The sequence below is a fragment of the Hydra vulgaris genome, chromosome 03 (assembly GCF_038396675.1).
Source record: "Hydra vulgaris chromosome 03, alternate assembly HydraT2T_AEP".
NCBI lineage: Eukaryota > Metazoa > Cnidaria > Hydrozoa > Anthoathecata > Hydridae > Hydra > Hydra vulgaris.
In genome coordinates this window covers 27,817,501-27,834,184 of record NC_088922.1, presented here as the reverse complement: position 1 = coordinate 27,834,184, position 16,684 = coordinate 27,817,501, and the positions used below count along the sequence as shown (strand labels likewise).

The window sequence follows — 16,684 nt, the reverse complement described above, 5'->3', positions numbered from 1 at the left end:
TTCTATTTGTCAGTCGATGTAGCAGCACTCCGTTGCAAGTCAGGCTATAAGATAGTCAATGCAGCAACACACCGCCCATGTTTTACAGTTAAAAAACAAAAATAAAAACATTTAGAATGTTTTTAAAAACATTCTAGTCTTTTAACTTGCATTTTTGCGGTTTAATTACTTCCCGCAATTAAATTAATACATTTTGACATAATCTAGCCGTAATTTTGTAAGCTTTAATACCACAAAAAAGCGAAGAGCCATTTTTTACCACAAACACGTTTTCTTATCCATAAATGTAGGAATATGTATGTATGTATGTATATATATATATATATATATATATATATATATATATATATATATATATATATATATATACATAAAATAAATACCCATGTCAGTTTGAGACATGGAAACAATTTAAGATTTTAGTTGGAAGATTATTTTATAACCTTCAATTCTTTTCATTAGACAGTTTTTTGACAACTCTGCCACAGTTTTTTACATATGAGCTGGTAAGAATCAGCATGGTGTAATTCAAAAAAATAAAAAAATTGAGTTAAGCCAATATTTATGATTACAAAGCATCAATATGTTAAATTTGAGACTGGTGTAAGATGTAAGTTTATGTAAAGAAACTGGAAACTGTTTTTTTTTTAAAAGTTTGTAGTGTTAAGTGTTTTCTCTACGCTAAATCTAAATCTTAAATATCTCAAATTGAGAAAACGTTGACTTACACCATGCTGATTCTCACCAGCTCATATATACATAATTTGTGTGTTTTTAAAAAATGTGCTGTAAAAATCAAACTTATTTTAGGAGAAAATTTAAATAAAACATAAACTGAAAAGAGAAACAAACTTAACAAATGATGAAATAAACAAAGGATAAACCAGAGAAAATAAAAGCATAAATCTAATATACTTTTTAATTAAAAAATTTAATTTTAAATTTTAATTTAGGATTTTAATTTTCTCGATTAATAGTTTAAAGCTAATACTTTTCCTATATCACTACGTTGATGTAGCGTTTAGGTTGATTAATTATGTCATTTATGAAGCGCAACTTTCATATTAGCATTGGGTGAGAGTTTAAATCTTACTTAAGGTTTTTTAATGTTTTATTTACTTTGTAATGATTAGAAAATATCAAAGTTTTAAGTTTAAAAACAATTAAGTTTTGAAGTTATTAAGCTTGGATTAAATACTGAATTGTTTGCTAAGAACTTCTCATCAATATCTCTTGATTCCACTAGTCGCATTCTACCTGATATAACTGACAAACAGGTTAATCTATTGCTTAACCTTTGTATCACTCCAGCTTCTGTATCTTAAGTGATTTCCTGTTTAGATTTTCTACAGCTTGTGGCCCGGACAACAGAGCTGTTGTCTATACTTTCAAAATTATTTAACAAGTGTTTATCAGAGTTCTGGAAAGCGGCATCTGTTATCCCTATTTTCAAAAATTCTGGAGAGCAATCTGACTCGTCTAACTACTGTCCCATTAGTCTTCTTACTATCATAAGCAAGGTTTTTGAGTCTTTAATTAACAAACACTTAATCTCTCATCTTGAATCTAATAACTTTGTTTCTGATCATCAATATGGATTTTAATTTTCTTCTTCTACTGCTGATTTGTTAATGGTAATAACTGATAGATTTTTGGCATCTTTTTAATAAACTCTCTTCTTATGTGTATCAAGTAACACCTTTAAGATTATTGAATCCTTCATTACCAATTGTAGTATAAAAGTTGTCCTCGATGAATAGCACTCTTCTTCATATATTGTAACTTCAGGCATTCCTCATAGTTCTATCCTCGGCCCTATACTTTTTTTAATTTACATTAATGATCTCCCAGAAAATTTGTTGATGATACTACCTTTTATTCTTGTCTTGATAAGAAGCCAACACTCTCTGATTGCTTGGAGAGGACATTTGAGCTTGAAAAGGATCTCACTTCTGCTACAGCATGAGGCTCACAGTGGCTGGTGAACTTTAACTCCAATAAAAATTTTTTCAGTTAATCATTATTGCAATAATCTTGATCTTCCTATATTTATGAATGTTAATGTACTTGATGAGTCATCTACCCTTCACCTTCTAAGATTAACTTTTACTTGGAAACCATATATCAAATCGATTGCAAAATTAGCATTTGCTAATTTTGCAATCAATAAAGTTGAACCTCTTTATTGTGCTCGCCACTTCTTACTCAGGATTCTATTCTTTATCTCTATAAATCTCTTATCTGTCCTTGTATGGAATACTGTTGCCATAATGGGGCGGATATTCGAATGATGCCCTTTCTTTTTTTTAGACAATGTGCAAAAACACATTGTAAACATAGTTGAACTTACTCTTGCAGCCAACCTTCAACCATTATCACATCGTTCTAATGTTGCTTCTCTTTCTCTTTAGTATAAATAATATAATGGACACTGCTCTAAATAGCTAGCGCCTCTTGTACCATCTACTATAATTCATTCTGGTGTTACTCGTCATTCAATTAAGCCTCATCCTTTTACTGTGACTGTTCCTAATTGCTCTAAAAACTCTTATTTGTTTAGCTTATTTCCTCAAACATCAGTTCTTTGGAATTTGCCTCCTCTATCTTGTTTTCCTAATTCATATAGTTTGAAATCTTTTAAATTGCCAGTTAATCGTTATCTCGCTCTATGAACCTCATCCTTTCTCTTCCAGTAACTTCCAACTTTAATAGTGGTTGATTGCAGTCTTGTTTAAAATGAAGATGTTAAAAAAATAACTTAGAAACTTTGAATTTTTTTAAGATCTTTCTAAAATAGTGAAACATTTTTAAATTAAAATAAAAACATTAAATTTATGCTTTTATTTTTTCTGGTTTATTTTTTATTCATTTTATCATTCATTAAGATTTTTATTTTTTTAGTTTAGTACTCTTTTTTTTTTAGTTTTGATTTCTCTTTTTAGATTATAGTTTGTTAATTTTTAGTTTTAGTTTAAGTATACATTTGTTCATTCAGCCAATTTTTTAAACATGCTTATACATAGTTTGAACCTTCTCTCAATACTTTTAATATTGATTTTACTGATGATATAATACTTTGAATTAAAAGGTTTCTTTCTAAAAGTGTTTATTATTTTTGTAGTTTTAGTGTTTATGTTATTTTTGTAGTTTTTGCAACTATAAATTAAATTGTGGAAAACTCGAGAATAATGTAAAAGTCACGGAAATCAAACATAAAACTGGCAGACACCCGGTATAAATGGTAGGTGTGGAACCGACCAACCATAACCTGTATTATGGGCTGCTTGTATAACTTCTCTTAAAAAATATTAAGGAATAAATTCATTTTTGCTGGATGTTATCAAAAGCAGTAGATTTGCTTTTCTATCTTTCTTAGTTTAAAGTTTTTTTTTTTGTAAAGTTATACAAATATGAATATATGTTTTCCTTTACTTTTTTGTTTTGTTATTTTAGATTAAAATTTTACAAAAAAAAGTTTTTTGGAGAAAAAGGCCTAATTTAGGCCTTTTTAAAAAATCTGATAAATTTCCGTGGAGAAGCAGGTTAGAAAATAATGGTTTATGCATTAATGCATTGATTTCTAGCCTGTTTCTTTTTCTAAAAAAATGTCAATTTTTAATACAATGTTTATTTTAATGACTATACATCTATTTTTAAATTTATTAAACATTAATAATTTGTATAGGCTTTTATTTAGGTTTAAAATTGATTAAGTTCTTAATTTATAGTTTTTGATAAGTATGTTTTTATGTGTTACATGATGTGTAAATAGTTTATGTATGTTTGTATTATGTTTTTCAATGTTTTAAAACTCCTGTTAACTTGCAATGTGTAGAGCAACATTTTTATTCTTGTCAACTAAGTGATGCTACTAAGTTGTGGTGTTCCTTTGCCAATTCAGTGTCAAGCGGTGTTAATGTTTGTTAATTTGTTATTACTTCAGACACTTAAAAAAAGCTAAGTATGAATCTTACTATTTAAAATAACAATTATAACAGTCTTCAAATTAAATGATTTTAAATTTTTTTATTAATCTAAGCATCTTTATATGTTCTTCTTTTTTTTTTTTTTTTTAGTTGCTTTTGCCATCGCTTTAATAGCTTACTGTTAAATCATGCTTTTAATTTAGTAAATTTATATGATGTAAAATTTACTGTATTAATTATTAGTCAACAGCTATGGAGAAATTAGAATTCTGCATAATTGAGGTAAAATCAATTTTGATTACTGGTAACATCACTAAACTAGTTTTATGGTTAACTGTGTTATAGCTGTTTTGTGCTACTATGTTGTTTTTGTCATTGTCATTAACAATAACTTTTCTTATGCTTATATTTATTGCATGTCTTTTTTACTTTTTTTAACACAATGCTTTGGAAACGCTGTCTACCTCTTTCTCTCTTAAACGAGAGGTTATTTATTAAGGAAGCATTAGTGGAACTTTCAACTATATAAGAAATATTTTACAAGTTATTTGCTATTTTATTATATAATTGTTCGAATAGAATCTTTAGAATTGTCCCTCAATTGTTCAAATATTGTAATAAATCAAATTCCTTAGGTTCAAGCATTTTGTTTGCTAAAATATCTCATTAAGTTGTAGTGTTATTTGGCAGTAGCAAGTGGTGTTATTAGGTTGTGTTGTCTGGCCCTTTTTAATTATTCTGGAGACATAGCAATGTTTGTTAATATGTAGTGAAATGTAATATGTGCTTACAAAAAAAGAAAGAGCTAGGCTGTTATAACTATATATATTTTTATATTGTTTATTTTCTATTATATTATAATAGAAAATAAACAATATAAATTATAGTAAATATAAATAATACTTTTGTAATTGAAAATTGTATTTATTTTTTTTATTTATTTTTTTAGGTGTTGGTACCTGTTGTTTTGTAATTGATTTAAAAAGAACTTAACTGTTGTTATTGATACTTACATTTTATTTTTAATAATGTATTCTTTAATAATCATTAACTATTTATAGATAAATTTGTATTTAATTATATTTTTTAGATAGTATATCAGGTTATAGTGTTATTAATGATTTAGTTACTAATAACCCGTATTATGGGTTGCTTATTGATAGTATCAGATGATTGACAAACTATTGAGAATAAAGACACATCTAAATGAGGTTCTAACAGAAATTGGTATAATATTATTTATGTTATTAGTGTATGCAAACTATTTACTGGAACTTTCACTAAATTGAAATTCACTAAATTGCAATCTTATTTAAACTAAGAAAAGTGGTATTAAATTAGAGAAGTTAAAAAGCATTTAAAACATTCTTTAGTTACAGTTTACTAATAACAGGAAAAATATCTAGTCTTAAACCACATTGCAACAGGATGGAAAAAGCTGATGGAAAAATAGTTGTTATAACTGTTATGAATAAACTTTTATTTCAGATGTTTTACTTAAATTTAGGAATTGTCAAATTCAAAGTCAAATAGTTTGGCTTCAATACATTTCTTCCCTTTTTGAATACTTCGCATTACAAATGGATCTTCTTCAAACAGATGTCAACTCTCATTAAGAGGTTCTACGATATATACTTAACACAAAATGCTATCTGCAAGAACATCCTATAAATAAATATCTTTGACAACCTTTTTGGGGATCTGTTTTGAATTTCAAATTGAATTTCAAATGTTTAATCTTTATCTGTCTGCTGCATATTTGTTAAATAGGCACTATGCTCCATGCAGCAAAGAAGTATGTAGCAAATGTTTGTGGAGCAGAGCCAGAACTAAATGCAGCTGCAGAGTCAAATAGATTTAAATGTGAATCTGCTACCATAAAATAAAATATTACCTGAATTGAAATTAGAAGTAAAATTATTGAAATTATGAGAACTGAAATTAATTTCAAGAACTGATATAAACCTGAAATCAGAATTTTTTATAAGTAAAATCAAAGTTAGATAGTAAATCAATGCTAAAAGAGCTGAATAAAAACTGAAATAAAAATTATATTCAGAACTTAATCACTGGTATATACTTTTCATAACACACTGCACAATAACAAAGAGTGTACATGTTTCACATAGTAATATAAAAATATAATATGTAAAATTATCATGTGAATTATTAGAAATAAAAATAAGTAAAATAAAAATGATGTAAAAAATGTATTATGCAATGGCATATTGCACAAGATATATTATGCAACATGTAGCAAAAAATTGTAATTAGTATAGTAGATAAAAATTTGTTAAAACTTTACTTTATTTTTAATGTTTAAATCAGCTTTTACATGAATGAAAAGTTCAACAACTTCATAACTATTGTTAATGCAAGCAACATGGCATGGAGTATTACCTTCCTAAAATAAATTAAAGAGCTAAAAATAAAAATGTTAACAATACAAAACAATGGAAATAAATGAGAACACACAATAAAAAAAAAAAAGTTAATTTGTTTTTAGCATTTCTTTAACCTTTCTATAAATTTATAAAAATTGGTAATTTATAATGTAAACAATTTATTTTTTTATAGGGGAGACCGGAGCTAGTTGCCTCTGTTTTTACTCTTGAGCTCTGTAGCCCTAACAGCAAAACTTTTTGTAAATGTTAAAGCGCAGTCTTAAAGAGTATGAATTTAGGTAACATTTTTAACTTTATAAAAATTTTTTTTCTTTTACAACAATTTTAAGCTAAAAATTTAATATTACTTTTAGCTGGTACCAAATATTAGTACATATAATAGCCAAAACAGTAGCCCACTTTTTATCTGTTAAAAAAAAAAAACTGAAAAATTTTTATTTTTTTGTAAAAAGTAAATTTTTTCAACATTATTAAAAATTAAAAGAAAAAAAAATTAATTTGATAAAAATATATATATATAATTCCATAGTAAATGCTATGAGTCAACTTACCCCATGAAAATTTTGCCAACTTTTCCCAAAAGCCTTTTTTTTCAATAAACAGTCTATAGATCCTGAAAAAGGGTAACTATTGAAAAAAAGTCTGACTAAAATAGTAAACCAGTTGTGACTGGAATTTTAACAATAATTCTTTTTTTCATACCAATAACTATTTTCTTTATAAAGTAAAAAGGAACCGATGTTCCAAAAGTTACATTTTGTCCAAAAAGCACATAAATCCTATATCTCCCATGAGTATGTATGAATCCTAACATACTATAGTGAATGATGAAATGGTCAATTAGGAAGTTTCTATGTTATTTTTGTCACTTTCTGATAAAAGGCTCCGAAGATAAAGGCAGTTTGTCAACTTACCCCTGTTGCCAACTAGCCCTGGTCTCCCCTAAACTTAATTTTTAAACAATATATAGACACAATTTAAATACATTTATAAATATTAATGTAGACACAATTTTTTTTTCAAGCTTGTTGTAAAAGGTTAGGTTATTAAAAAAATAAATGTTCTTTTAAATTTTTCTTTAAATTGATACGGAATTATAGAAATTCTATACAATTTTATATAGTATTTCTATTTTGCTATTGCGTACGAAATTCTATAAAACTTTATACAGAATTTCTATAAAAATATAGCAATTCTGCCGTAGTGGTGTAGTGGTAAATGCGGTAGTGGTGTAGTGGTAAAGCGTTTGCTTCATAAGCGAGAGGTTCCAAGTTTGAATCCTACCATATCCCTAGTAGTACTGCGCTCAAATTGTTTCTCCGCGCAGCGGCCTTGTTCATCAAGGTTCTTATTTCGGAGTTACAGAGTTGAGAAAGGGTTATAACCACTATTAAGTAGCCTCCTCATTTGTAGTGGCCTTCTCGGCCTTGAGGAGGTGAATAACAAAAAAACAAAAAAAAAAAGATTCTGCATAAACCATTAATTCATAAATTTTCAATATAGGGAAGAGAGGGAGCATTGGTACACAGCCAAATATTTATAATAAGTATTTTTCTATAATTATTCCTCTGAAAATATAGTAAGGTTTTATGCATTAAGCACCTATAAATTTACATGTTATTCATTTTTTGATTTTTTTCACGGTTTGTTGTGTTTGGCGAATACGATACTTTTTTGAGTTTTTTTGATGTTTTAATAACTGGAAATTTAAAAAACTTAACTCTAAAACTACAAAAAAAAAAAAATTGGTATATTTAAATCGGGAAGCATTGGTACATGATTTTGAAATTCTGAAAATTATACTATGACTAATAGTTTGTGTCTTAGTATTAAAATTGACAATTCTTAGCCAGATAACCAACTTGCTAGAGTAGCCAGGATGAAAAGATTTATGAGACGGCATCCGCCATTTAGTTTAAGCAAACCTGAAAATGCTTGTCCTTCATGAGCAACAAGCATCAATCAGGTCTTCATAATTAACAAAAAACTTGGATACAAGTTTTTTGTTAACTATGAAAAAGCATTGCAAAAACATTAAATTCCACCCAACCGTATTTTCAATTTAAATGAGACAGAAGTATCAACTGTTATGCAAACTCCTCGTTTAGAATGAGGAGAAAAGATCACATTTTGTGCAATAATTGAAGATAATGGCAACACAATCCCACAAGTTTTAATATTTCCTCAAGCTCCTTTTAAAAAAGAGTTTTTAAATGGAGCATCAGAGAGTAGCCAAGGATTATCAAACCCATCTGTTTGGATGAATGGAGTTTGCTTCATTGTAGTTGTGAAGCATAATCAGAACCACACTACAAAAAATAATCCTATACTTGTTTTATTAGATAATCATGAATTCCATGCTACTCTTGAAGCAATTTTATTTCGCTGAGAGAATGTAATTGTATTTGTAACATACCCACCACACTGCACACACTGACTACAACCTCTTGATGTTGGAATATGTGAACCATTTAAAGGGAAATTAAAAATTGTTTAAAACGATTGGATGCTAAGTAATTCTGGTAAAACTATAACCATTTATTGCCTCTTTAATTATTGCCTCTTTAATTAACACATCATATTTAGGAACATTTTCATTAAAAAATATAATATCTGCATTTGCCAACACTGGTAACTGGCATTTCTGTAGATCACGTTTTTCTGAAACTGATTTTGACTCTGCATATATAATAGATTGACCTGATCCAAATACAATGGTAGGAGAAAAACCTCCTATCATAGTTGTTACAACAGAAAGAGCAGAAGCATCACAAGCTGCTGTATATAATACGACCAGGAACATCAAAAACTTCATTAACTCCAGAAATGATTTGTCCATATCCAAAAGCTGCAGGATGCTAGCAAACTAACAAGGCGAAAAAAAGAGGAAAATTTAGAATACTCGCAGATACTCCTGAAAAAAGAAGACTTGAAGAGGAAAAATTGAAAAGACTCTTGAACCAAAAACCTAGTGTGAGAACAAAATCAAAAAAAAAGTCCACAGATTAGTTTATTATCCGGTTCTAATGAAAGTTTAATACATCTAATGTTAGCCAAAATAAAGATCCAATTTCTGGTTTGCTGAAAATTGATTTGAAGAGTTTTATTAAAGTAAAATTTTCTACAAAAAAAACTACTCATCATTAGATCGAGCAAATAGACGAGATTCTTGATAATAGTAAATTCTCCATAGATTTTATGAAACAAGTTAAATTTATTTTTCCTCAGGTTTCTGATAAAAGCTTTTGCAGTTTAAATGACACTATTGGCATACACTTCCTAATCCAAAGTCCACACCGGGAACGAAATGCACAGGCTCTTTTCAAGAAGTCAACATTGATTATTCAATGTATAATATAAAACATTTACTTGAAAAAAATACTTACCTTGAATTGTTCTTTTTTGTCGTATTTACATTTTGTTAATATATTTATGAAATATTTTGTTGGTTTTAAAATGTGTTTTATTTTCCATTAAAATTACATTTATTTTTAATAGAACTTGTTACTGTATTAATGTAAGCTCAGTGTGTATCAATGCTCCTTCTGCTATGTACCAATGCTCCCCATGTAAGAAAGCATTGGTACAAAACTATATTTAGAAAATTCAAAAGTTGTACTTAATCCTAAATATTTTTAAACATAAATTATATTAAAATGTTGCTAATACATTAAAAAAACGGTAAAATAATTGTTTTAGATTTTTTCTGAAATTTTTCTGTTTTTTATTTCTTGTTGAATCGTATCATTGCTTACTCCTCTCCCCTACTTAAAGCAAAAATTTGCTTAAGACTGTTAACTAATGTATACTCAAAGAATGGATGCACTGTGAAAGTACTATCTTTTTCGGAAAAAACTCAATTAACATTTATAAAATATATACAAAAATCTTGTTGTTGGGTATTTTATGGTTTGTCTACTTGTCTATTAAATAAATAGTTGATACTTTAAACTAATTTAATAGTTGATAATTTAAACAATTATTTTTACATTTTGTTTTATATTTTAGTATTTTATATAGATTTTCAAAAATTAAATTATTTCTACAATTATAGTATATCAATTATTTTTTTAATTTTATTAGCAAATGATAGCAGTCAATGTTAACATTTGTCAAGAAAATACATCAGTAATCCAGACTAATCTCAGTAATCCTTTCTCTTTTTAATAGCAACTCCATTTTTTTAGCTCATTTAAATTTTTATTCTTCAAAAACTTTATAAGATTGTTGAACATTTTATAGCAATATTAATTTCTAGTTTTTATATCTTTTGTTTTTCGTAGCTATACTTTAACAATTTGTTGACTTGAATAATAAATCAACTTAAACTAGTTGCAAAAACAAAAAAGCCACCACTACACCTTTAAATGAATTTTTACAACCTATCAATTTTATCCATATTTTTTATAAAAAATTATAAATAGATGTTTTTTAAGCAACAGATGTTTCTTCAACAGATGTTTTATTGTAAAAAGCTAAATAGAGGAAGTTACTCTGGAAACAAGAGCTCTTTAAATCAAACAAGGCCGCTTGAAAATTAGTCAAAATAACAACTAAAAATCCAAAGACTCTTTGGAAATGAGTATCTTTTAAATGGAGTTATAAATTTTGTTAATTTAAAAAGCATAATAACAAGATAATTGTGTTTTAAAAAACTATTTATAAAAATTTTGTTTATCAGTCCATTTCGGCAAATTCAGTCAACTCTTGTGAAAGTACTTGCCCTAAGCCTATATATGCAATTTTAGTCAAATTTTTTCATACAATAAAAGATTTTATATTTTAGTTGGAAAAGATTTTCAGCTTGCCAATTATCTGCCAATTATTGGTGTATGCAGAATACACCAATCTTTTAATTTCAGTCTAAAAAACTTTGCAATTGGAAGCAATTTAGACACATTAGCAATCTTTTGGCATGAATTTGATATTTTTGTGTTTTAGGTAATTTTGAACTTTGTTTATATAGTGTGCAGAAGCTAGATCAGGTCAGAAAAAAAATTTTTCATTTTTGTGAACCTCCTTAATGAACTTCTTCAATTTAACCAGACATTTGGAAGTGTACACATCTTTGTTGACTGCTTAACCCAAAGGAGCAATCTAATGCTTTAACACTCTTTTCTCACACAAGATTATCCAAACTAATAATTTTGGCTCATATATGTTTTTTCTATTGAGCTTTACCTCATTAAGCGTTGCGCCTGGATCAGAAGTACAATACTGTGTGTTGCCAGAAAGCCCAGTTGCTTATAGAAAACTACAACTTGTCATCAAGGATCATAATTTTTTTCAAAAAAGTGCAACCAATTTTTGGCACTTAAGGCACACAGTTGCTTCTAGAGCCAATGTTCTTTTTAGCGCTTTAGTTTTTTTACAATAATGAATGCTAGTCTTTTTTTTGTTAATTTTGGATAATGCTGGGAAATATTGAATCTCTCAGCTAAACTATACTGTAAAACTCCATTCTTCTTATCACTCAATCTTTCTAGGCAATTTATCTGTTTCTTAGGCGTTTTCTTGCAGTCTAACCACTTTAAACCATCCTTTCTGCTTCTATATTGTTCTCCTTTTGTTGCAATATATTGTACAGAGCCAATTTTGGGACATTTTCTATACCAAAGTGATTAACAATAAACATTGTGTTCACATTTGGATGCAAATCCAAAAAAATTACAACTCGTTTTTGGTTTGCCTCTTGATTATTTGAGCTTTTGAACATGCGTAAAATAATAAAAGATTATAGTATATTGCAGAGAATTAAACTTGAAACAAAATAGGTAAATTTATAAACATTGCTAAGCATATATATTGAAGCTGTTTGTTCAGATTTATAGTTGTGACATGTTAACTTGTGCAGAAAAAAGGAATTGTTTTTGTACCATAACTGGCAAATTCCATTTTAAAAACCTTGTTATACTTTCATTTGTTTTTTGGCCATTTTTAGAGGAAAAATAGTTAAAATTAATCTGCTTAATAACTGGTTGTAAATTACAGTGAAAAGTTTCAATCTGATTATAACAAGTAAAAAATAAATAAAATATAAACAAAAGATGTCATCCTGTTTTTCAGCCTGTCATAGGCTTCAATATAAACAAAAGATATCAAATATAAACTAATTATTTTTGACATACAAGAAATAAATTAAAAGCTCTACTCATCAGTGTTTTAAAAAAAAAAGAAAGAAATTATTTTAAGATGGCAGATTAAATAAATTTTTTACTAAAATTGAGTTGATTCTAGGTTTAAAGTATTTTAAACTGAAGAAATTTTTTTTAGCTGCAGCCATTTTTAGGACTCCATAACTACTGCATCGTCACTTTTTAGTAGAGTTTCAAAAATTAGTAAACTTACATACATAGAAACTAAAAAAATACATATTGTCACTTCTTAAATTGCTAATTTTGTATATTGACCCATCAAAAATCAACCTTTTAGATTTGTGAATAGTTTTTTAAGGTTTTTTAGTTAGCCATTATTAATAAAATGTGACATTTGTTTTACAAAAGTTTGCATATAATAAAAAACTGAGAAAGTTTTCTGAAACATCATTTTAAAAATATAGAGCTTTAAAGTATGACGACATGCTTTGGCTGCTAAAGTTTTGTTTTTAAAAAAAATTAGAAATTCTAAATAAAATAATCTCATCCACATCAAAGGTTTCATGCTGTAATTTTAAACCAAAGTATTAAACTCTTTTACTCAAAGTTTAATTGCAATTAATTGTCTTATTTTCTCTCAACCCTTTTACAAAAAAAGATTTCAAAGGATTTTATGTATTTAAAAATTTTTTTTACTTTTGCCAAGTTTTAAATTGCTTGTCACGAAGGCTCTGCGAAAGTAAAAAAAGAAGAAACTTTTTAGATACATAAAATTTTTCAAAAAATATTTTTTTTTTTCGTGGTTTATAATCCTTAGCATGAATAAAAGATAAAAATTTTAAAAATGTAAAACTATAAAGATTATTTTTTAAAGCTTTTATATATTTAAATTGCTTTTTTGTAGAAAAATAAAAACAACAGACAATTTTGAATATTTGTATTCTACGTGTACCTAACACTTAAAATCTGAGCTCGATATAGGTTTTTTTATTTAATATAGTTTTTTGTATCTTTGAAAACTTTAAACCAAAAAAATTCAATTTAAATTCAGCTGTTTCATTTCAGAGTTGGCTAAACCCTGAAATGAAACAGCTGAATTTAAATTGAATTTGTCTTACGAAGAGCAAGTCGACCAGGTGAATTTTACAAAAGCTAAAATTGAACTGATGAAAAGTTACTGATATTTTTAAAAGATTAAAACAATATGATGGTAATAATGATTTTTTTCATTAGTATTTCAAGTCATTTTATTAATGTTTAATAATTGGAGAGCTTGTTTCAATCATTGATAATGTATGACACCCTAACCAATAAGCTATGTGGTTTCCTCATTCCTGCTAATCAAACTAGAGTCATAATTAATATGAATGTGGTCTCAACAAATCACACCAAAAGCACTTATAGGGAAACAATCCATGCGCAACATGACACTGTTAATACTCTGATATTCTACAGGGCCAGGGCCAGTTTTAATATAAAATAGCCAGGTTCCAGTTTGTGACCATCCTAAAGTATATTTTTTTAATTAAAAATTTATGTTATACTTTATATAAAAAAAAATATAATTTCATGATCCACATAATCATCATCATCATGATCATCATGATCATCATCATCATCATCATGATCATCATCATAATCACAATTATGTTCACAAACTATGTCACACAATAAGGTAGCCCCCCCCCACCACCACCAGATCGCGTGACAACTTATGGATTATGTCACGTGATAGGGAAGGGGTGAGCAATTTTGTGACAATTTGTTACAAGGGGAGTTGAGGGCGGGGTATTCATTTTTGTAATGCGACATTTTCAAATCTAGAAAATCTTTTCTATTGATTAAAAAAGTGTCTAGCCTAAAACATAAACCCTCACATGATGTACACTTGACTGTGGCTGTTCCAACTTAACATAAATTGGAATTGACTTCAATATATAAATCAATTCCAATATATAAATTGGCTTAAACTTTAGTCAATTAATGTAGAGTCCGCTATATCTACCACTTTATGAGTCAATGATAATTAGCCAATATATCGTTGATGAAAAAATAATTAATAATAATATAATTATTAAATAAAAATAATAATGTAATAACCATTAAACAACAATAATAACTAATACACATTACAAATATATTATAATGTTAATACAACTTGCACTGCGACATATTACTAAAGAAGTTATTTAAGTAATATATATATATCAAGAATTAAATATATCTTCAGAGGTTATTTGCCTGTTTAGTCACTATTAATTTATACAACTTCATATCGAACTATAGCAGTGCAAAAAAAATATATATATACACACCCCACTTCTCCATATTTATTTAAGTCAGTCAATGTATGTAACTACACTGCGACTACAGCTAATTCAGTCAATTTATGTACGCATTGATTATTATATCTGAAACTTTAAAAATTTAACTAATAAATATAGTTATAATTAAACAACAACATTAGTCAAAACATACAAAACAACTTTCAAATAAAACATCAAAATCTAAAATTTGGGGTGGAGTGGAGAGGGGACCAAAATTGTCAAAAGTTGCGTGACTTAAATTATGGACGACTTTTCTTTCTAATATAAAAAAACTCAAGCATTTTCTTTCCTTAAATAAATCTTGTTCATAACATGTAATGCACTCTTTCCAGGTTTTCTTACTTCTCTTCTGAAGCTGCTACCTCTCTACATGCTGATACCCAAACCACTTTAATCTTCTCTGACAAATGCTGTTTGATACAATGTTTTTTCTAATCTGTCTAAAAATTTGGCTATTTTTTTTGTCTTGTTAGAGTCATATACACATCCATCATTATCATCGGCAAATACTGCACCATATAAACACTAAAGTTTATATAAATATATAAAGATATTGTAGGCCAGCATCTAAATAAATTGCAAACACATATGTTTATATCCATATATATCTATATTATGTATGCATAAATGCACCTTTTACCTAACGTCATAGATCAAAAAAGGTATGGAAGTTTTTAATCCTTCTCTTTTTAAATCAAACCTCATTCAACTCAATGTTTTTCACCTTCTTGTGCAGTTGGTATATTAAACCGTTATCATTTTTTTCGTTTCTTTTACAAGAACATCTCTATTAATAACAAATGTCTTTATTATTGCCAGAAGTTTATGTAAAAAGGTCTGATGCTCATCTTATCTCACTGTTAAAGATTTTTCAGAGACTTTTAAAAGTTTCATTAAAGTAAATCTAACATTTCATCTCTAATTGATAGGTCTGATCTACTCTTCCTGCAAATCCAGTTAAACAAATTAAATTGTTGTTAGTCATCCAAATTACTTAGGCTTCAGAAGCTAAAGTCAAATCTCAATTTTAACTTTCTACAGCTTGTGGTTCAGATAACATTTCCATCATAGCCTTACAAAAATATTCTCTAGAACTTTCTTCAATCCTTGCTAAACTATTATCAAGTGCTAAATAAGTGGTTCCAATATTTAAAAACTCTAGAAAACACACTGACCCCTCTAACTATCATACAATTAGTCTTCTCTCTATTATTAGTTTATTTATTTAAAAGTTTTAAAATTATTAAATCATTTCTTTCTAACTGCAGTATTAAAGTCATTCTTAAAGGCCAACACTCTTCATTTCCAGTAACTTTAGCAGTACTGCAAAGTTCTATCTTTGCTTCTGTATCGTTTCTTATCAACAATAATAATCTTCCTGACAATCATACATCTTAAGTGACTCTATTTGGTGACAACCTAATTTTATACTTTTATCTTGACATTTTGACCGCTTAAAACAACTGATTAAAAGTCTTCACTTTTTAATTGCTTAACTATCTTTACAACTATCTCAATACTGTTGACATTCCTATATTGACAAACAACAACCTTTTCACTCTCAGACAAAGTCTAAAAGCACATTGTAAATGTAGTTGGATCTGCTTTATCTGCCAAATTTGAGCCACTATTCCATAGCAGTAAAGTTACATCTCTTTCTTTTTTCTACAAATACTATCATGGTTATTGCTCAAACGAGCTATTATCTCTAGTTTGACCAACCAAAACTCATTCTCGCTTGGCTTACTTCTACTATATCTGTCCCTCCATGCTATAAAAATTTTTATTCATCTAGTTTATTTCCTTGCACAATAACAAAATCTCAAAATATTCACCCATCTTTAGGTTTTTCTGGCTCATACAGCTTGGAACATTTTAAGCCTTCAGTTAACCATTTCCTTTCTCTTTAACCCTATTCTTTATTTTCTTTA

The 16,684-nt window shown here is 27.6% G+C and overlaps 1 protein-coding gene across 5 annotated transcripts in view; it reads right to left on the bottom strand.

Moving 5' to 3' along the window:
- Positions 1-16,684, bottom strand: part of LOC101237325 (ankyrin repeat domain-containing protein 17) — a 67,509-nt gene that overhangs the window by 17,688 nt on the left and 33,137 nt on the right. For all 5 annotated transcript variants that reach the window (XM_065792830.1, XM_065792831.1, XM_065792834.1 and 2 more), the window contains one exon: positions 6,232-6,330. In XM_065792830.1, coding sequence (XP_065648902.1) covers positions 6,232-6,330 — 99 coding nt within the window. The remainder of the gene's footprint in view (positions 1-6,231; positions 6,331-16,684) is intronic.